Source organism: Zonotrichia leucophrys, chromosome 1A, assembly GCF_028769735.1.
Source record: "Zonotrichia leucophrys gambelii isolate GWCS_2022_RI chromosome 1A, RI_Zleu_2.0, whole genome shotgun sequence".
NCBI lineage: Eukaryota > Metazoa > Chordata > Aves > Passeriformes > Passerellidae > Zonotrichia > Zonotrichia leucophrys.
This window is the reverse complement of record NC_088170.1, coordinates 1,393,202-1,415,814: the sequence shown is the minus strand read 5'-3', so window position 1 is coordinate 1,415,814 and position 22,613 is coordinate 1,393,202. Positions and strand designations below refer to the sequence as shown.

The window sequence follows — 22,613 nt, the reverse complement described above, 5'->3', positions numbered from 1 at the left end:
GTCAGATCTCTCAAATCTTCCACAATATCAAATTGTTTGCTGCATTCACCTGAAATCCTGGCAGTTATAAATTATTTTTTAAAGGTACCTGCAGTAAGAGCACTGATTTGTTTCCTTGGTGCTCCTTCTTGTGCATGATTTCTGGAATTCCTTACTTACACTAAGTAGCTGCAAGTATTTACTTGCAAAAGCTCCTTAGTTTCCAATTATTCATACTATTCTTTTTCCCCCCCCTTCTTGAAAACAGATTTTTGAAGGAGAATTCAATAGCTGACTCACTTCTGAATCATCATTAATTTCAGCCCACCAGTCTTTTTTTAATCCTCATTTTAATACACAGGATTTAAAGTTGTTTGTTGTTTTGCTTGACTTCAGGAATGCATTGAAGGTGGTTAAAAAGAAGCATTATGGAGAGCAAGAAATACTTTTGCCATCCAGGTCTCACAAATGCCCTCATTCCTGCCCTGTTTGACAAATCCTCCGGGGATATAAAAAATTCAACAGCTACTTCTTAAGGTCACCCAAGCATTAGTAGGGCTGGAGAACCTGGGTTTGGGTCAGTTGTCATTGTCTCGATATTGATGCACTTAGCAGTCAATTTGAGCTTGCAAAAAATGTCAATTTTGGCATGGAAAGAAACAGCAGGCAATTTTTTGAAAAAATATGCTCCTGTTGATCCTTAAAAGGTTTGGGAGGACTGAACATTTCAACAAATGTGGAACTGCAGAAAACTGACGTGGCAGCCCGTACTTAAGGAGGTATGGATGGGCCTAAAATCAAAATAAAAATGTGTCACATCAATGTATTACCTAAATTATTCTAAAAACAGATGAAATGGTGAAAACAGTTATCAAAACAGTGCAGAGAGTGCACGTGGGCAGTCTCTGCAAGACATCAGCTCTCAGGTGTCATTTTGAAAGCCAAATTAAGAGCAAGGAAAAAGGACTGGAAATCCAAGGAATAGAACTGATTACAGTAACGAGACTAAATTGGCCCAAAGTTTGGTATTGATAATGAAAATCTGCAAATTTTCCAGCCCATCTGATTCAAAAAAAGGGAACCCCCCTGGGGAGGGAGTGCAGGGCTGTTTCTGTTGGTGCTGGAGTGAGTTCCTGCACGGTGCAGCGTAAAGGGAAAATCCTGCTGAGGAATTCCTGCTCTGCTTGTGATCACTTCTTTCTAAATCGCTGCCACTCACCCTCTGCAGTGATCAGCATCAACTCTTTGTGTTCCTTTCTGCTCCTCAGTTTTTATCTCAAATGATGTCTTCTGGAATCTATAGGAAAAAAAAAACCAAAACCCAAAAGTGGAAATAATGATATTTCCACCAAACTTTCCATTTGTATCTTCAGCTCTTAGGTCTCCATCAACACTATGGAGTCAGAGAAGAGAGAAAAACGAAGCTGGAAATGGAAATTATATATTACTTTTATATAGTACATAAACAATTATATGTATGCATAAGAATTATAAAACATATAATAATTTTAACAATATATAAATATAAACATACATATATAATTTATAATATAAAATATTTTAACTAAGTATTTATACATATAATTTATAATATACTATATTATACCAATATATAAATGTTTAACAATATAACAACATATAAATTTATAACAATTATATATTACATATACATTTATATTTCACATAAGCAATTATATTTATATATAACAATCATAAAGCATATAACAATTATAACAATATATAAACATTATATATATAATTTATAACATAAAACAGTAAAACAAAGTATTTATTTATATATAATAATATATAATATACAATATTATAACAATATATAAGTATATAAAAATATATTAAATATATGACAATTGTATATTACAATAACATTTATATTTTACATAAGCAATTATAACTATAAATTATAAAACATATAACAATTACAATACAAAAACATACCTATAATTTAAAATATATAATATCACAACAATGTATAAATATACAGAACATAATAAATAAAATATATAACAATTCTATATTACATAAGCATTTGATATAATATCTAGTATATTTATTATAATACACAGGTTATATATAATATATATTATATTTTTTTTTCTGTATTATATAATAGCATATATAGATCTGGTATAACATTCTATTTGGCCATTGTAATCTTGTGATTCATACCTCGTGATGAATAAAATCTTATTTAGAAATCTATGTATGTGTTATGTTTAGGAGATGGTTTGTCACTCATGTGCCTGTTGCTTTAAGAAAAATGTTGAAGCAATCAATACAGAAAACCTGGCAGGACATCTGAGCTATTTCAGATCATAATATTGTCATCATTATTATTATTATTATTATTAAAATTACTATAACCTGTTATCAGTACAGGGGTAATATCTCAGGTTTCTTTGATCTTGTCAGCTAAGGCAGCACTCAGCACAAAGTCTGTGATGATGTGACCCAGTGTAATACTAATTTTAGAGGTAATAATATGGAACATCAGTGTTCCAGTGATAAGATGATATTAAAATAAATATGCATTCCAGTGAGATTCAGTCATTTATGGTTTTTGCAGATAACAAGAGTACTCATTCATTTGGCAGCAATATTTCCTACTGAGAAACGTGAAACTCTTCTGATTATTTCCTGCCTTATAATTTCCTTCCTTCAGAGAAGGAAATGCTGCGTTTTATAGAAATGCCTTATTGTAAGGCACAGCTGAGGAGAGAAATTTTTTAGGTTTGACACTCACTGCCTCAGAATATCTCTGGTTTAAGATGCAGATCTGTTGTAAGAATTTCAGTAATATTTCCCAGGGTTTTTTCCTGCAAAATGTTTTTCTTAGAAAAGCTCAAGGATTCCAACAGAATATTTTGTAAAGACCTGCATTTCTCCTGTAACAATATCTTATTAAAGTTCAATTACTCTTTCTAAAGTTCAATTATACATATATACAATTCAAATTCAATTACATATATATATACAATTACTCATTAAAGTTTATTAAACTGATCTGCAGAAATCTGATGACCTGTTGCTTTCTGATATTCTCAATCACTCAAGACTTGCTTATTTTTTCACTGAAAGTGGCAATCACATTACAGCATGTTTAGCACACCTTACTAAAAAAAAAACCCCAGCACTTTGTCCCATTGCAAAACATCCCTCAGCTTGAACTCTGTTATAGTTATGTTTATGTACTTCAGAATAAATACATTCATTAAATAGAAAGTAACACTGGAAAAAGAATCATATTTTTCAGATCTTTATTAAGAGTTTCAGCTGGAAAAAACTTTCAGCATATTTCAAACTTGAAGGCAAAATGACAATATACTCCACAGTGAAAACTGGTAGACTAAATCTGATGTTACCTATGTTATAAAAACATTTTGGATGCTTTAAATTTAAGTTGACGGCCTGAGGTATTTTCTGATTATTCTGCAATAACTAGTACTTTATTCCCAATTTATTTTAGTGCCAGGATAGGCAGGAGTTGTTGATAATGGGGACACAAAAGCCATAGGAAGGCTTGGTTTTTAGAGGGTACATGATCCTAACGCGTACAGAAAACTGTGGGTTTAGGGATGCTGGGGTTTTTTCTATTTTTTTATAAACAGCTAGAAAACATCACAAAACCAGGTAGTCATAGGTCATTATGTCTGCTCAATTCTATATCTAAGAGCAAAGAAATGCCAGATAACTGAGCTGTCTCCTGTTTTGTGTAGTTATTCTGGCAGAAGGACTTTGAAAATGCCATTAAAGAGCTTTTTGATATCCTCAGGGAAGAGTTGGGTAAACACAAGGCTCATGCCCTTAAATCTCCCACAGTCCGATGAAAACTCACTGCCTTTTTCATTTGTTTATTTTGATTTTGCTGGACTTACCATGATTTATATGTAATGATCCCTAAACTGTATGTTTGTAGTCTGTGTTTGAAAGCACACCTGCCTTGGTAGAGTTGCAAATTTGCCTCCAAAGTGGCTTTCTTGGTTAACAATTTCTCTTATGAACTTGGAAAACAACAGGTTTTTCTTTTTTCCTGGAGGATCTTCCCAGTGATGGGGCTCAGACCCAGGACAAAGATGCCAGTTTTGATCCCAGAGACCAGAGTAATGTCATTTTGCAATGAAACCAGAGCCTCAGGGCCCCCTCTGCCTCTCAGGCTGCCCTTTGGAGCAGGAGGAATTAGAAGGGAGAGTGTCTTTACTTCTTCTCTGGTGTGAGAAGCAAGGAGATAAAAAACTTTTGGAAAAATCCCACTTGGTTGATCACCTAGTTAATTTTCTCATGTTCTGTACTAGCTGGTTGTTGAAATACAAGCTGTTCCCTTGAAGAAACTTCTACCTTCTGTTCACAGTGCTAGATTTGCACTCAAAAAACAGAATATGTTGGAAACACAGCCTTGGATTTGTCAGAATACTGAGTGAGAGGCTCATTTAAACTTCCTACCTGTGCAGGGTTTGTGCTACTCTGAATTCAGGACTGTTATGAAGAATGATGTTAATTCTTATTTGTTTGAAAAACCTCACTTTACTAAGTTTCATCTGAGGTAAATATCTGGGCATGAATCATCATATCTGACCAGAATCTCATTTCCAGTCTGACATCAATTATCAAAGCACCTTTGCTGAAACATTACCTCCTGGAGAAATCAAGATGCTCCCATCAAAAAACACCCTATAATATATATAAAAAAAAAATCAATACAAAACTCAGAGTACAGAAATAAATACCCAAACAACAGAAGTAAAGGGAAATGATGTTAGTATGAGTCACCTGACTGACTCTGTGTCTGGCGTAGATCAGGAGCATTTCTAGAGCTGCCGGGGCATTTATTCAATGTTAAAATTCTCCTTACAGAAGGAGAATGACACACCATTATTTTCTCTGTGTACAGTTCCTGAGGTTTCTGGAACCTGGATTTTTCTTTAATAATTTCCAGACCTAGATGCACTACTGGTATCTTCTGCATTAGAGCAGTTTATAATCAGAGTTTATAATCAGTTTATAATCAGAGCTGTGAATGGAAAAAACAATGTCTACATGTGCTGCTCAATGTCTTTAAGCAATAATATGTAATCAAATCCATCCCCAAAGGCCAGGATGTGAGGAACGTCCTTTCACTGGGTATCTGACCCTTTTCCCATCCCATCTGGGGTAGATGGTAGAAGAAAGGTCAGAAAATAATAGTTTAATAGAGAGAATCCCTCTCTTTAGCCCACTGATCTGCCTCTTTCTGAGATAAAGTGTGGTAGATTTTCTTTATGTCCATTATCTCTATTCCATATCTTAAGCAAGTTTAAAATTAGGAAAGAAATTTTGTTTCCTAGATTTAGGTTTCTGTACAGCACTGCAGGAAGAAGAAAATAAAGCAAAATTGTCAGCATCACCACAAAATATCTGTGGTGATGGAGAGAAAATCTACAGTGATCTTCCTAAGTAGGTTTGATCCTATTGCAAAGGTACTTCCTGAGAGCTGTCAACAAAAAAATCACACTAATAATATTTTTAGAGATTTCTTTCCTCTTTTAATAACTGTTGTGATCTTCCTTTAATAAAGCTTTTATCTGGACAAGGCTGCCTGTGGAAAGCTGTGAATTTTCAAGTGTTCAGTACTGTGTTTCAAGGTTTATTGAAGACTCCTTAAACAAGGAAGGAAATTTGTATTTATGTGGTACAAATACAGTGGCTTAAAATGCCCTCCCTCCCCTCCACACAAACACAAAAAAAAACCCCAAAAGAAACTTAAACACCTATCACTTTATTGCATCAGTTCAGAGTAATCTTTCTCAAACTCATTACTGAGATGTGCTGCAAAAGCTAATACACCACTTTCTTCATTTGGTTTCCACTTTGACTGTTGAACACACTTTGCTTCAAAACTTCATTGGCAAACTTCATTTCCTCTCCACCCTGACTGTTCTTCAAGCCAAACCCCAGAGCTGTGGTGCAATTTGAGTTCTGAGGGTGCGCAGTGACAGCCCTGGGGTCTCACCTGGCCATGGCTCGGGGACCAAGCCTGGAACAAGGAGCTCAGCTCATGAAAGGCCATCAGAGAAGCCCAAGTGAAAACTGATTGTCCATGTAGAGCTGTAGGACTAAATACAGAGCAAGAGGACTTGAAATAAAGTCAGTGAAAAATGTCAAAGCAGCTTATTGTGGATTTCTTCTTCTTAATTTTTCAAGCATAATCAAATGTATGACAAAATTGCAAAAGTTTGGCTTGTCCTACTGTTGGTCTAGAGAGGGACTGAGAGCAAGAGGATGGCAGAGTTCTCCAAAATTTTGAACATCTTTTCCCCTTATTGTTGTCTCAGATGAGGAAAGGAAGAAGATAGGGTAAAGCAAATAAAAAGCCAATGTTCAAAGATACTTTTTGAACTCCCAAAATGTAAACTAGTTGTTGAAGTCTGTATTTAGACCCCTTTTGTGCTCAGAAAAACTGGAGCACAGGCAAAGTTACAAAACACCTTGGGTTTTGGTTTTTTTTTTACATATAAGTTTCCTCACTCTCCTCTGAGGTTCTTGAACCAGGAAGAATTTCTCTCTTGTTGGCAGTTTCTGGTTCTTTGCTGGTTGAGCTTTCTGCATTTTTAATATCTGTCATCTCTTTGCCATCTGGTTTGAAGCGTTTGATAATTAAAACAGAGAGCACTATGTACAAGAGACAGCATCCTGCCCGTAGTCCTGCAACGAGGCCAAGGTACACATTCCTGGGGGGAAAAAGGGACAAAAGGCATTTATGTTAATAAAACTTTCCAATTCTGTATGGAACCAAATAGGTTATAAAGAGCAGCTTGACAAAACCATCTATTCTCAGCTAGGTATTGCTTCACATTTGAAAATAAGAAATAACAGGCAGAAAGCAAATGACCTCGTGACATTTAGCCCCGGACAGGCTCTAATCAGGTCTCAGACTCCCAGCAGAAATGTCTGGAGTGTGCTGCCATCCAGCAGACTCTGTTTTAGGGCTGACAAAAAGGAGCTGCACCTGCTGGGCCTTTTTGCCTGCTGATTTCTTATACAATAGGAAGTAAATAAATGAGGGATGAGGGAGAGAATGTGCAGATCTACACATAATCCACAGTTTTTCAACACCCCACAAAGCCAAAGTGTCACAGAGTTACTCAGTGCATTTATTTCACTATTCAGTGCAGACTACAACCAAAGAAATAATTCTCATGACTTCAGGCAGTACCCTGCAATTTTAAGATGTCAGACTGAATAAAAATAATTTGGTTTATTTACCTATTAAGGTGTAGTAAGGAAGAATGGTGCTGTCAGACCCTAATCTGACAGCTGGCATGAGGAAAGCCCACCCTGGTCCCTGCTCCCAGATGCCCAAACCCCAAAGAGAATTACCTGAACTCTTTCGTGTCGTACACTCTGCAGGACCCTGATCCCCCACAGCTTTTTGTCCCCCATTTCAAGCAGGTCTCATCTATCAAGGCACCAAAATAAATAGGGGCTGGGAGTCCTCCTGCAAAGAAAATTCTCATTACATGATCTCAGAGATGGGCATCCCATCATTTAATCTCATGTAAAGAAATAAGGAAGTCAATCTCTAGGTTTTTTAATTATGCCTGCATAGAATGGGACTAAACATCCAGTTCCAGCTTTGAGATTACAAGATTTACTTAAGTAAAAGTACTTAAAGGGAGTTGAAACAATGGACTTAAAACAATAGCTTAATAATATCCAGCAAGGGAAACATTAGCAATTCCCTTTAATGGTATTTTTATTAGAAGTTTAACTTCCTATGTTTAAAGAAATAATATAACCAACTTTTGCAATCCCTGGTGTGGAATTACATGCCATGACATATGAATATTTATATATATTGATTTATATATTCAAGTCTTGCCATTAAAAGGGGATTAGTGCAGTGCAAAGGGATGAAATTAAGCACTTGCTCCACAGAAACTGGGTAATAAGTGCTCTATTTATGTAGTACTGGAAGAATTTCTTTTAGACAGACAATAATTTTTTAATATCATCAGCATGAGGAAGATTGTGCAATTTTCTGAAGTTAAATGTCCTACAAAAGCAGAAGATTGATTCTCTGTAAAATATGGACATTGAAAAAGAGATCCAAATCTCCAAAAAGACTGCTTGGGCTTTTCTGAAAGGCAGAGATTTCAAAATCAGCAAACAAGGGAAGATGAGGCAAGGTTCATTTGATGCAGGGCAGATTATGTATCTGAAAAATTAAATTATTGTTTATTGCAGATAAACTCAAGAAACAAAATCACAGGCAAAGTACAGGGGAGCTTTAAGGGAATAATGGTTAGCAAAAGGGAGGATGGTGTTAGGGATATGCAGACTGGTCAAGCTCAGGTAGTTGTGTCCACAATTTAAAAAAACAAGCAGCTCAATAGTAAAATTAAATTTCCTTCCTTTGCCTCATTTATTTTCAGTGTAGAGAAAAAATCTGAAGAGATAATCATAATATGTAAATACATAATAATAATATGTAAATACCAGGTAATCATCATATGTAAATAGCAGGAAATATGTAGTAAGCTCCTCCAAACATTTTGAAATGTATAGTCTGCTTACAAAGAAAAATTTTGGAAAATTTCTTTTGTTTTTCTCTGGAGCAAGGGCAGTGCAATGGCTGCCTCTGGTTTACCTCTTTGGCCTCTTTGTCAACCCACTTGAAAACCACAAAGAAATTCAATCTTACCTAGTACTCTACCACCCAAAGCTTCTATCCCAACAGCAAAGGATTTCAGGTCTGGCGAGACAGATCTGGAAAGGAAACAAAAAGAGTGTTGAGGAGCAGAGAAATGGATCTGCAGCCATGCTGAGAACACCTGCCCATGCCTCACTGCAGGAGTGCTATAGCTTACCCAGCACAACCCCTGGAACCCTGACTGAAAACATCCACCAAGTTAAAATTCACAGGTAGAGTCTCCTTCCACAGAGCAACACCCACTGAAATAAATGCAAGAATCTACAGGAACGCATCTTGAACCAAAGGAAAACAGGTTGTGAGTACTTCTGGGAGGTGGTGCACAGGGATATGAAAGTGAGCCCACCAAAAGAAGGCAGTTCATGCTCATAACTTAAGCTCAAGCCTGGCTTTATGAGGGGCTGCACTGTGCAGTGATGACCAGAAGGAACAAGGGTGTGCAGTCCTTGCTGATTTAACCACCTCAGCCTCGAGCATTTTACAGAGACAGCAAACGTGAGTGACCTGGCTGTAAAACACCTCATTCCTACCAGTGGAAAGCAGCCTGTGTCCATCAGGTGAGCTGGAGAATTGACAAAACCCAGCGGGGAGCACCGAGCTGGCACAGGGGCAGGAGGGAGCCTGGCTGTGCCCAGCCTGCACTGCAGTTTATACACCACTATGTTGTCTCTTCAGCATCACCTCCAAAGGCTTCTCACCACACAAATTAGGGCTCTGAAAACTGGCCAACGATTTTTATGCACACCTGTCCATAACCCAGGTGTGCCCTGCACTTAGAAGGAACTCAGCACTGCAGAAAATCAGCACTGCAGGAAATCAGCAGCTCAGCCAAGTTATTTAGTCATGTACAGTGACCATTGTGATTCACCCATGAGCAGGAGGATAAAGACAATTCCACGTGACAGGCACAAAATATTGCCTTTTCTTCTGGATGTAAAATGCTTTCCAACTGAAGAAATGAAAAATTAAAAAAATATTCCTGGTATAATTCTGCTTTTGTCAGCTGACCAAAAAAAATGGGAGTATCAGACTTCTCCCAACACAGAAGATATTGTGAGGCCACAAGGCTTAACAAAGGTACCTGTTTTTCTCTGAATAATGTGAACAGCACTGGCTATGGCTTAGCAATGCATCTCATTTCAAGTCCAATGCTCTGGTAAAAACATCCCTATCCCTGGAATTGAAACCCAGCATTCAGGATCAGCATAATGCCCCCCCTTTCATCACCAAAGTATCTACTCTGCATCAAATTAGAATTAAATTTCTGGGCAGATATTTTGCTCTGCCTCTGAAAAGAGTCGGATTTCAGAGCACAGGTAAATATATCCTCAGGGGCACAATTTGATCCACATGCCATTCCTCACAGCAGGAATGAAATAGTAGACAGCATTTTCTGTTTCTCTTTCCCCAAGCTTTCTGGTCAAGGTAAGATAAAGTATTTCACCTAAACATAATCATGTATGTAGGAGTGCCTCCTAAGGCTAAAACAAATGCACATGCAGTCTGTAATGCTAAAAAATAGGGAAAGGCTTTGGCACAGCTTTCTCTTTGGCATTGTCCCAAAACTGCAGAGGAATTGCCACTGAGCCCTTGTCCTTCCACACAGCTGCAGTTGTGAAACACCTGAAAGGAGAAGATGAGAAGAAGAATTTATTTATTCAGAATTCAGCATCAATAAGCAACCATTTCATCAGCCAGATTTTTCACTCCCCACACCAGCCAGGCTGTTGTTGATGCTGAAAAACCCTCTGTAACCATCTCTGCAGACTGATGGCCAGGTCACTGATATGCTCCAGGCACTCTGAGCTGCTCCAAAGACACAAAACACCTGAAGTTCTAATTTCAGCCACTGCTAGAACACAAGGTGCTCTGTGTGTGTTTAAAGTAGGCCAAAGCTAAAAAAGTCAAATGTGAACTGCTATCCAGCCATCCTGCTCAGGTATCCCATGAAGAAGATGCGTAACAGCAGCAACAACAAGAAAAAATAGAGGTGTGGACCAAATACGCATCATGCCCATAGGTCATTATGTGCTTAAACAGCATTTGGATTGATAATGGGCTTTGAAGTTAGCAGGACACATGGGTTTGGAGGCCAATTTTCCTGAAATGAAGCCAGACAATATTGATGGGATGCTTAAATACAAGCCTGATAATGCCGCTTGTCTATTTCAGTGTTGTCAATGAAGACAATTCTGCTTCTGCCAGAAGATATAAGCATTTGCACACAACTCTTCTGCAAACATGGTGTTTTTAACAGTCTTGCTCAGGCAGGATTATTTGAAGTCCTGGAAATGGCTTTGCTGCTGATTAAAATATCTTCCCTATATCTAGTCTAAAGCTGCCCTGATTTAACTTAAAACCATTGCTCCTTGTCCCATTGCAGAGTCATCTATCCCCTGGATATTTACCATATTTTTTCCTGTCCCAGATGAGGATTTGCACCCTGCAAAGCAGGCTGTCATGTATGTGATGCCATTGTCCCCACAGACAGGGTCCCACTGGTCCAGCTTGCAGCTGCACTCAGCATTGCAGCTGGCCACGTAGATGTGCTTGCTGGAGGAAAGGTGCTTCATTCTGGAGGACAACAGGAGGAAATTAAGGAATTATTTAGTGGAATTTTATATTTTAAAAAATTATATATATTAAGGAGTATGCAGGAAAAACATGGAGAAAGTAAAGTGATCAAAATGGACAGATACCTGCACTGTGAAGTTGTCATATGGACACTAAGGTGATTTCAGCTAAAATAAAGTTCTCTTGGGATTTTTCATCAAGCAATAACATTTCTATGGATTGAAAAGGCACGGAAATGAAAAGGCTGTGTGGGAATATTACTTTTGCATTTGAAAGCTCACCCCAAGAAAAAGAAAATCGTACCTAGAATAGAGATTCTACATGGTCCAAGGAAAAACCATAATTTCCTCAGCAGTAGGATATCCTACCATATCCAGGTGATAGAGGTAGGGTGTAAAAGTAAAAAAAAAAAAATACATAAAACCAAAACAGCAATTGACATTTTTCCACTGGACCCAGGTCACTGTATCAGAACACTCTGAGCACACGTTAGCAGTGCTCACTTTCCTGAAAGGGTTAGGAGCCCACAAGCTACAAACCATCCTTCTTGTGAGGTTCAAAATTTGCCTTTTCTTCCTTCTTCTCCCTCAGCCAAGAGCACACATCATGCGGGCTACATTTCCTCTAAGTCTCTTAGAAGGGAAGATAAGAGAGGGAATTAGCCCTCATTAGGCTGTTGCTTCTCTTCAAAATATAAATTGTTAAATAGGTAAAAAACTAAATGGGTCACTTAACCAGAAACAACCCTGGCCTGTGCCAAATTCTCCAGACTCAGTTCTCCTGGAGAAACTCTAAAGGCTCTTTATATTCTCTCTCTATATATATGCTGTTGTGCTTTTTTAAAATTCACTCTGTGGCATCAGATGTTGCACTCAACCAGTTTATAAAATTTTTAAAAATATATAGATTATATGGCATATTTATTTATTTTCATATATAATGTAAACAATAAACAGCTTCTACTTAATCATATGAGTCAATTATACAGGAGTCCTAAATTTCCCACAACACCTTAAATTGAAGATTTGAAATAGAAGAAAGAAATTTAATTTGACCTAAATAACAAAAAAATATAGAACACCTGAACTGTAACCAGTCTTCAAATGCTAAGAAATAGAAACAAAAAAAGCAAAAGAAACCCAAAAAAACAATCAAAAAGTATATACTTATTCATTTATAAAATCTATTAAAATATATAATGTAAAGAATAAACAAAAAAGAAAAAAATTTAAAGTATGTACTTAATAGTTTATAAAATCTATAAAAATATATATAATGTAAACAATAAACAACTTCTACTTAATCATATTATTCAGTTATACAGAGTCCTACATTTCCCACAATACCTTAAATTAAAGCTTTGAAATAGAAAAAAGAAATTTAATTTGCCTGTTATAAATATCATCTTTTTTTAGTAATTTGCCAGAATATATAAATATGTTGTCAAAAATAGAAAATCTAAGAAAAAAAAAATTTAGGAAAAAAGAAATGTCCTGTTTAAAAAAATATGGAAAATAAAATTGGTGTATTTTCCCAATCCCCAGCTTCAGGCATGACTTCAGGCTGACAATTCCGTCTCAAAACCTGGGATTATTTTCTGTGCCTCCCCCCAAAGCAGCAGCTGTGCCCGGCGCCCCTGGCAGCCCCAGGTGAGGGGTACAAACCCAGAGTAGGGCGCTGTCAGCCCGGCCACCTGCAGCACCTCACAGCTGCACGTGAAGTACAGCAGGTTCACCAAATATGCCACAATAAAGGTAATGCAGGCAAACTTGGCCATTTCAGTTATGTGCAGCTTGAATTTCTTGATCAGGAAGCCTCCTAGAAACATGCCCAGGATTGTGACAGGTAGAAGTATCACACCTGCAAATAGACAGTAAAAAAATATTAACTGCTCTCTCTTGCATTCACTCTTTTAGAATGCTTTTCTAAAATAAATAGGTGTATTCTATTTCTAGAATAAATAGGTATCAGACACATATTTTTAGGCTGATTCTTTGAGGTTCTAATATTTATATTACCTTTTAGTAATTTCACATCCCCATTTTCTTTTGCAAATCATATTATGACTTTAGAAAGCTCAAAATTCATTTTTGCCATATTGTTGTTTGTATGTAGATATAACAAAACCTGTACAGGTGCCTGTTAGAATCTGGAGTAAATGTCTTAGCTCATACACACTTCATATAAAATAAAACATAAAACTTTATAAAAGCTGCAAAAAAGTCTCTGAAACGGAACATAAAAGGAAGTTGCATCTGGTTCTGCATTGGATTCCATTTTGACCTGAGACTGGATAATGAGATTATTTGCATTTAGATTTAATCTGTTCAGTATTTCACAAACACCAGCCCTCACTTGCTAAACAGAGAGGTTTGACAAGGTGTTACTGGCAGGGGTTTGCCTTTCTCTGCTTTTACTGTTGATTGGTTTTCTTGGTCGTTTCTGTAAAATTTTCTCAGCATTCAGGAAAAAAAAAATGATAGGAAAAACAAAGTTCTCCCCACATTTGTAGCTGACCAAGACATTGTGTCTTCAGATTAAAGTAATTCAATATCAGTTCTGCAATGACCTCACATAGCCTGGTTTTCCTTTCAGATTATGAGACCATATCAATCACTGTAAGATTAATATAATTTCAGCATTCTTTCTTTGTAGAACACTATTAAGTACTTATTTCTGAAGGAACTGGCAAATAGAAAAACAGCTTTGAAATTAATGAAGTGACTCAAACTTTTATAATTTGGTTTCTTATTGCCTATAAAATTTGGATTTGTAATCAAAAGAAAAGAAGATTTAAACCAATATGTTATTCTGAAAAGAAAAGAAAAATCACACATTTCATTAAACATTTTAAACTTTCTTTTCCATTAATTTTTACTTAGTTGCAGCTGATGTGTGGTTTTTACTCATGAAAACATACACAACCCAAATCTCACTATAAAAAATCTTCCACCTAGTTTTAATAATCCTCTAGCTCAGTGAATTAGGAGCACTAGGAAAATTAACACTAAAATTAACATCCATTTTCAAAATACAGTAAGAAAATTAGGAAACCACTACGTGCTTTCTTTTTAACCAAAAAAAGTTCACATACATTCCTTCTAAAACAGAAGGCAAGGTAATAAATAAAAGCTTCCTTTTTGACACTGGAATTTGAAAAGAAGTCAGGTACCTACCAATTAGGAAGATGGCTTTTGCCACTGACACATTAAATTGCTGCTCCATAAACTTTGCCTCATAGGTTATTATCCCAACAAGGGAGTTGTACTGCAGAATGGTGAGGAGGATGAACACTGCAAAAATTGGATTTCCAAACAGCTTCCTGAGTGCTGGCAAGAAATCTGCAATGGAGAGCAAATACTGTACACCCTGCTAAACACAGAGAGGAGTTGTTTTGGCATCCTTTAGATAGTGAAATTCACTTGGATTTAATTGCTAGTTGTGTTGCAGGTTATAATTCTGTGCTTATCACAGCACCTGATTGCTCAGGTGAGAGTTCTCATTGCCAACACATGCCTGGTGTGAAAGGAGGAGCAGCTCAGAGAATGCTGAGCTGGGAATCAGGACGCTGGAATATTTTGTGAGTGGCACAGGGCTCCTCAGGCTCACAGCATACCCCCTCAATGCCTGCACAGAGCATTAACACTCTCCACCAAGAGTAAAATGTGGTTCTCAAAGCAGGAGCCCTCACCAACCACACAAGGACCCCACAAGAAGGTGACATTTAGAATACAGAAGCACCTGCCCCCAAAAAAAGGCTGGAATAATTTCTGGGACCCTTGGTTAGAATATTAAAATCCATGAAAATAAAGTGAACATAAACATCTGCATTTAGACTGAAGTCTGGCTCTTGGCACAGCTGCCTAAAACACATCTGCTGTAGGTGTGCACGTGTATACAAATAAAACCTTGGGTCTAAAAATAAAAATATAAAAATAAAAGCAACGGATGGTTGGATCTGGTGGTTCCTATATGAGATGAATTCAGCTTCCCTGAGCTCAAACACAGGAGCTACAAATCCAGGGAGTCTCCATTATGTAATATAGCCATAATGAGCTCCAGGTTTCCTTCCCAAACATTTGCCTCAGTTTCCTTGCCAAACACTTGCCAACCCTAGCCTGCCCACTGTGGACTGGTCATCAGTGAGGGATGGGATGTTTTCCCCACTCTCTCTTCATAACCATGGCATTGTAGCTGTAGTACATCACCTCACAACTACCAACTGAGCATCTCTGGTGCTCAGAGAAACAGCGCAAGTTTTTCCCAGCTGTCTGACATCAGGACAGGACTGAAACTTGCCTTTAGCATGTAATTATAATAGCACAAAGTAAAGACATTTTTATCAATAGTTTGCACTCCAGAAACCTGCATTTGCTGAAAGTTGTGTGAGTCCATGCTCAGCTCACAATGAATCCATGAGACAGAATTCATATGCAAATATTTGGGCAATAATATTTCACCTTTTACTGCCTCTGAGAACTGTAATTGTGGCTGAGCTGGGGGTTCTATTTTACAGGGATCTCCTTGAACAGACAAGTGACTAATCTTCAAGTTTTCATTCTCTCCTTCTTTTGGTAAGGAATAGGGCAAAAACCAGAAAGGCAATGAAGCAATGAAGTTGACAGCTCCACAGATAAGCAATCCAAGCCACCAGGCACCAACCCAACGGCTGTCCTTAGGATTTATGCTGATGACATCTATAAAATACAGAAAGACAGGAAAATAGGGTAAATATTATGCAGAGCAGTTATTATACATTACTGTATATCCTCATATATATAATGAAAAAAACAGAACAGAGGTGATCTATGTCATATATTAAGAATTTAAATGCAGTTTGTTTCAAATCATAGAATCATAAAATAGTTTATGTTGGAAGGAACCATTAAGATCATCTCACTCCAACCTCCCTGCTTTGGGCAGGGACACCTTCCACTACCCCAGGCTGCTCAGAGCCCCATCCAGCCTGGCCTTGGACACTTCCAGGGATGGGGCAGCCACAGCTTCTCTGCGTTTCCTAAGTTGTGAATGACCCATCCCTGGAAGGGAATCAGTCCCATGCAGTCAAAAATAGATGTGTCCATGGTGGAATTTCCTTGCCACAATCCTCCAATACTCTCTGGGGGAGTGAGCAAAAGGATCTTCACCACAAAAAAACACCCTTCCCTTTCTCAATTTCCCAGAGTGCCCTCCTTCTCCATCCCCAAACTCTATAGGTTTTCCTCAGATTTCCTCAATTTTTCCCTGGGATTAGAGACTTTTAACTGATTTGAACGACAGCATGAGTTTTGAGATTAAACTTTGCTGCGTGCTTTTTAGAGAACATACTTTTTGCTAGTTGTTGAAAGTATCCATGAGCCTTTCACTGTTCCCTCAAGAGGGGGATGGCCTTTTATTCAACCAATCATTTGTTCTCAGCTGCGCAGCAAGGGTGTAACAAGTGTGTGTGCAAACATAAAAAAAACAGTGGGGGCTTTTCAAGGGCTATTCCAACCGCGCTACAACGCCTGATTTTAAACCCTCGATTTCTGAGCAGGAAAAACTCTCCAGAGAGCTCCTGTTTTGGTGGCAATGAGCTGGGAAGGTGCTTCTTGGCATGGGGGTTCCTACACCCAGACACCTTCTGGCTTGATGTGCCACCCCACGGTGGTGGCCATGGTCCCTCACCGATGTCCACGACGCCGACGTCAACCCAGAGGCTGGCACAGAAGGAGCCCAGCAGGAAGCCCAGCGTTGGCCCAAACATGCCTGAGGATCTCACCAGGCCTGCAGGACAAGGGAGACAGCAAAAAACTGCATGGGCAAGGCAAGCCTTCCTCTCTGAGGGCAAGGAAAAGAGAGAGGAAGGAGAAGGGCATTGCGGAATGTCCTGAGGTGCGAGCTGCCCTGAGCACAGCTGGGGTGGAGATCAGAGGCTGGGATGCCCCTAGGAGCAAATGAAGGCTGCCAGAAACCCACACTGCATTTTGCTGACCTGATGTGTAAATAAAGCACAATTTGATTTTGGTTACCACTAGTGGTAATCAACAAGAAATAAAATAAAATATCCTCTAAATAATTCAAGCATAGGTTCTCACACTCCCTCGCCACTTTGTGTTGCTCTGTTGAAATTTTCTTGGGAGCAGGTAATAGGATCAAACTACAACTCAGTAATTTGGATTCCTGAATTCCAGTGCAGAGCTGGCATCTTGAAGCTGCAGAAGGATTCATTCCATTAGAAAAGAAGGAATTCTTCACCAAATGTCTGTAAGTTCTTGCCCACATCCAGCACTGTGCTCTGTAAATCCTTTTGTGTTCTACTGCAGAGATTTTTCTCCTGAGAGAGTTGGTTTTGCAAACTCTCTTCTGAATGTAGTGATTGCTCAGTTTATCACCCAGAACTTCTGTAATAAATTGTTACATCTTAACAAATATGCGAAATTTTCTGTTCCTTCCCATGGCAACTCTAGTGTTATTGCTGTCACCACAACTCTACGAAAATTATTTCAGTCCATTCTATTAAGAAAATGCTGTCTCTGTCTCAAAATTACTTATGTTCTTACTCAACAAAATATTAAAGCACCAAGGATAAAGGAGAGACAAAGCTGAGACTTCTTGTTCAAGGTAAAACAATGAGATTAATGCTCAAAATTCATCAGCAAGGCTTGATTGACTTTTTTATTATAGGACTTTTTTGTTGTTGTTTGTATTATACAAAAACACTGAGTATAAATTGATTCAGTCAGATGATAAAAAATAAGATATAGAAAAGAATTAAAGTTAGACAAGAAAGGCAAGTCCTGTTCCATAGAAAGACTGTTTCAACTTCCACTTTTTTTACAAAGTGGTTCAGTCCATCAAAATGGAATAAGTCACTGAAAACTACTATTCTGAATGTAAAAATGAAATGTTTTTATAAGCTGTAAACTAAATACTTTATTTCTCTGGTGTAAATGAATTTCCATTTTGGCTGAATCCATGTTTACTTTATCTTTTTGATCCCACTTGCCCAGTAGTCCCCAGCCTGTCTCAATCTCTCCCACATTAAATTCTGACAAGAACAAAATTCAGCTAAACTTTTTAAAATACCTTCAATCAGAAGCTCAGAGGAGATTACAAATATTTTGGATAACTGCTGAGTGGAATGCTTGCTTTTGACACAGTTCTTGCATTTGTTTCACCCTGCAGATTTCCTCATTCCCAAATGAAGACATTGGCCATGGCCTTACCCTGTAGCTCTTCCTGTACATGCTGAGCTCTTCCTGAAACTGTGTCTTAATGTCTTTCCGACCAGCTCAGTTTCACGAACTTGACTTCAGGCCACACAAACATCCCATGCTAATAAATTGGTTTGCCAACAAATTAATTAGCCTGGGTGTAAGTCTCTCTGTCTTGGGCAATAGGTTATGTGCCGTCAAAACAAGATCAAAACCCCAATTAGAAAGGATTTGTTACAACACCCTGACAAGGTGTTGTTTATCCTTCACCAGAGAGTGACTTTAAAAAGCTTTCAACTGGAAGTGAAATGTGAAATTCAAACAGCCAGGTAAGAGCTCCTGAAACACATTCACATTGCTGTAATTAATTGTGACTTCATCAGAGATCCTCATGTTCAGGATCATTCCCTTATATGTGAAATAGTGATTAGGAGGAATTTGGTTCTCTGAAGATGTGGTACTGAAGTTGATATGCCAGATAAGACAGATATGACTTTGTACTTTGGGAAAATGAGTATTTGATTATATTTCTCTTCATCACAGAAGCTCCTCTGGGAAAGCAAAAAGGCCATCCTGGAGTTATCCCTAGAGAATAAATATGAGATCGCTTTGGCACTGCTTGGGGTATTTTGCACTGCTCAAAGTTATCCAGATAATTTCTTTTGTTGAGTTTCTTTTGTTGCTTGATTATAGAAATGTTAAAGAACAGAATATCTAGCATAAAAATGGCTCATTTGTACATTACCTATATAAAATGCTGAATTTTCTTCTTTAGAAAAATCATCAATATATGAAACTCCCAGAGGCATAATTGGTGCTTCCCCAATTCCACGTAGGAGGTTCCCCACCAACACAAAAAGCCACAGATAGGAATTTGTTGTTTTCTCACATCCTGCAGACCATAAACATTTATATTTCTGTGAACATAATTCTGTCAATGCTTTACAGCAGCAGTAAAATAAGATAAAATATGGGGATTACCAAACATTATAGGGTGGGTTTATATACATCATGGTTTCTAGCAGGGGTTTTACTGCTTTCCAGTAAAAAAGGGTTCACAACAGGGACAAGCTGAAGAGAATCCAGCATCAGAGCTTTATCTTACCAGCATTTATCACTGTGCTGAGTGTTTCTGGAGCATCTGTGGCTGGAGGGCCTCCAGACCCTGGGGAGCAAGCTGACACACTCGTGGAGGAGTTGTCCACACTAACAGTTATCCTTTCATAATTGTAACTGGAAAACAACTGTGTGAAATACAACTGACACATGAAGGACTTTGCTCTGCACAGGAAGCGTGTCTGATCCCTGTTCACATGTGTTCATTCCTGTCTCACACACAAAAAGTTAAGGGGACCCCATTCCCAGTGCTTTGCTTAAAAAAAATTGGTATTTCCATACCATTTTCAAATGCTCTGATAATTCCAATCCTAATATTTTCCTGAGATAAAGAGCAACAAATCTGCTCCCACAGATCATTCTTTAGACTGCAGGACAGAGGCAGAGTTCATCCACATCTGTGTTTTTCCATAATGGCATCTCTTTCTTACCTTTCTGGCAGATGCAAGAATGCCAAAGGATTGGAAGGGTAGGACCTGTATCTGACAATTATGTGTTATATCTTAAATGGGGATGGGGTATTTAGACATTTAATTCTCCCCAAGTTTAGATTAAAACCTTCAGCATTTTAAAGGGGTTATCATGAGTAGCCACCATGGAGAAAGAAACATTTACCACCAAGATCTAATTACAGTTTGCTTAGATATAAAAAAGGAAACACAGTTTAAAAAATTATATTTCTATTTCTATCCATCCCAGGTGAAAAATTCAACCCACTTTATCCTTAGTTATGTATAAGTTCTAAGAAATTTGAGGTTTCTCTCCTGCTTACCTGTAGCAAGAGGTAAGCTTTCAGAGAGGAAATCAGAATGCCAATATTTTAAAATTCACCCATTTTCCTGTTGGAATAGCTGGAACAAACTACTACTGCCAGGCTTTTAACTCAGATGCATGCTTTGAAAACTACTTTGTATGATCAAGTTCCACTAGTGCACAACATGAAAAGTCTCCATATTTACCGTCCCATTAGGAACTGAGGCATCACTGACAAAAAAGCTCCTACAGACATGATGAGACACCCAACAGCAATTATTTTTGGCCTATGAACTCTTGGTCCAAGGTAGCTCACCAACACCATCACCATCAAGTTACCTGCATCAACAGGAGAGAGAGCAAGCACAAAAAAAACAGGTTTTTTGGGGGTGAAAGAGTACTGAGAAGCACTGATCCACTTTTGAAGTACATATACCTATCTCAAAGCTGCCATCAATAATGCCAACAATTGATGATGAGATTTCAAATCTCCTTTCAATTTGACTGGACATGCTCTTCATGTAGCTTCCAGACAATCCTTTGGCAAAAAAGGTAAAAGCTAGAGCTCCAAGAAATATCTGAAGAGAGAAAATAATTGAGTTTACAAAGTAACAGTTTTTGCTTTACAGCTGGATGCCTGAGCAACCCAGTCAAGAAGCACAAAAATCATATGCTTTGCTTTCTAATCCTCTATGAGGACAATCTGCCTATTGTTATAATTAAAACAGATTTTACTTTCTCTTTTTAGGGTGGCCTCCAAAACCTCAGCTACTTCAAAGAAAAGGAAAATTGACATTGATGGTATGCACCTTCTAACTTTCTAGTACATATTGGTCCAGCTGTTTCCTTCCCTAGGAAAAACTTGAAGTTTGCCATAGGAAAAACTTCTTTCTCAGGAAAAACTTGTTGCTTATTTCTGGTACTTATATCACATACTCATATCTGGTAGTTATAACTTATTACCTCTCCTTCTCCTGTTCTAAAACACATTAATAAAAAGGTATATCTGCAATTACTACTGTGACTACAGCACACCTCTAAATTAATTGCAAAATATGACCTCATTTTTCAACTTCTGAGCACATTTATTGACTTCTGTGTGCTTGGAATCACAACCACAGAATAAGAATGGGTTGGGTTGGAAGAAATCTTAAAGATCATCTTTAGATCATCTTTATATCATCATCTTTAGGTCATCTTTAGATCATCTTTAGACCTTTAGATCATGTTAAAGATCACCCCCTGCCATGGCAGAGACACCTTCTACCAGACCAGGTTGCTCAGAGCCCCATCCAACCTGGCCTTGGACTCTTCCAGGGATGGAGCATCCACAGATTCTGTGGGCAGCCTGTGCCAGGGCCTCACCACCCTCACAGTGAAGAATTTCTCCCTAATATCCCATTTAAACCCACTCTCTGTCAGATTGAAGCCATTCCCCCTTGTCAATATTCTCTCTTCATCTTCCTTGTTGGCTCCTTCAGGTACTGGAGGGCCACAAGGAGGTGAGCCCTGAGCCTTCTCCTCTCCAGCCCCAATTCTGCAGCCTTTCCCTCTGTGTCCCTCCTCTGGGCTGGCTCCAGCAGCTCCCTGTCCTTCCTGTGCTGGGACCCCAGAGCTGCAGGCAGCTCTGCAGGTGGAGTTTCAGCAGGGCAGGGCAGAATCTCTCCCTCCCTGCTGCCCAAATCCCTTCCAACCCCCTATGGATGCAGCCCAGAGCATTTTCCCCACCACATATAGCACCAAACAGTGCCATACATAACTGACTGAGTTTTGATAGGACTTCAAATGAAAATTCAGTGTTCCAGGGAAAATACGTGGTGGGGCCTCTTCCATACCTTTAGCTTTGAACAGTTATGGCACAGAGTCCTGGCAGGAGCTGCACTGCCATCGCTGTCCTGGAACAGGGATTTTCCTTTAAGCTGGCCAGCAGTGATTGGTCTGTCCATGGTTTTCCTTCTCTAGGTCTGAAATGTCACCTGTTTGAAAAATATTGCTATGTTTAACTATTATTGGCATAAGAACTGTGTGTTCCAAAGTTTTTCAGATGTACTCAGTGGTGAGACACTGCTTGAGATATCTGCACATTGAATCTTTTCTCATCTTTGAACACTCATTAAAATGTGCTCAAAGTAACTGCTACTGCAACTAACTAAGGACTGGTGCACCTGACCTGTCACATCTGCTTTCTAAAAGGCTCCAGGACTTTCTTGGACAGATGGAAAAGTTCTAGATAACTCACTGAAGATTTTTAGAAACTTCTGTGGAAAAGGAAAGTTCCCAGGCAGCTGGAG

General features: G+C 38.3%; 1 protein-coding gene across 1 annotated transcript; it reads right to left on the bottom strand.

The window, feature by feature from the left end:
• Positions 1-5,807: 5,807 nt before the first annotated feature.
• On the bottom strand, positions 5,808-22,268 carry LOC135456150 (solute carrier organic anion transporter family member 1C1-like). The gene is made up of 14 exons (XM_064729853.1): positions 22,158-22,268; positions 20,759-20,900; positions 20,529-20,661; positions 19,559-19,686; positions 19,199-19,345; positions 16,925-17,023; positions 15,718-15,954; positions 14,434-14,598; positions 12,922-13,117; positions 11,092-11,257; positions 10,128-10,306; positions 8,675-8,739; positions 7,351-7,468; positions 5,808-6,701 (listed from the first exon to the last, which is right to left on the bottom strand). Exons 1-14 carry the CDS (start codon positions 22,266-22,268, stop codon positions 6,479-6,481), a joined length of 2,109 nt encoding a protein of 702 aa, XP_064585923.1. The 3' UTR covers positions 5,808-6,478.
• Between the last annotated feature and the right edge of the window lie 345 nt (positions 22,269-22,613).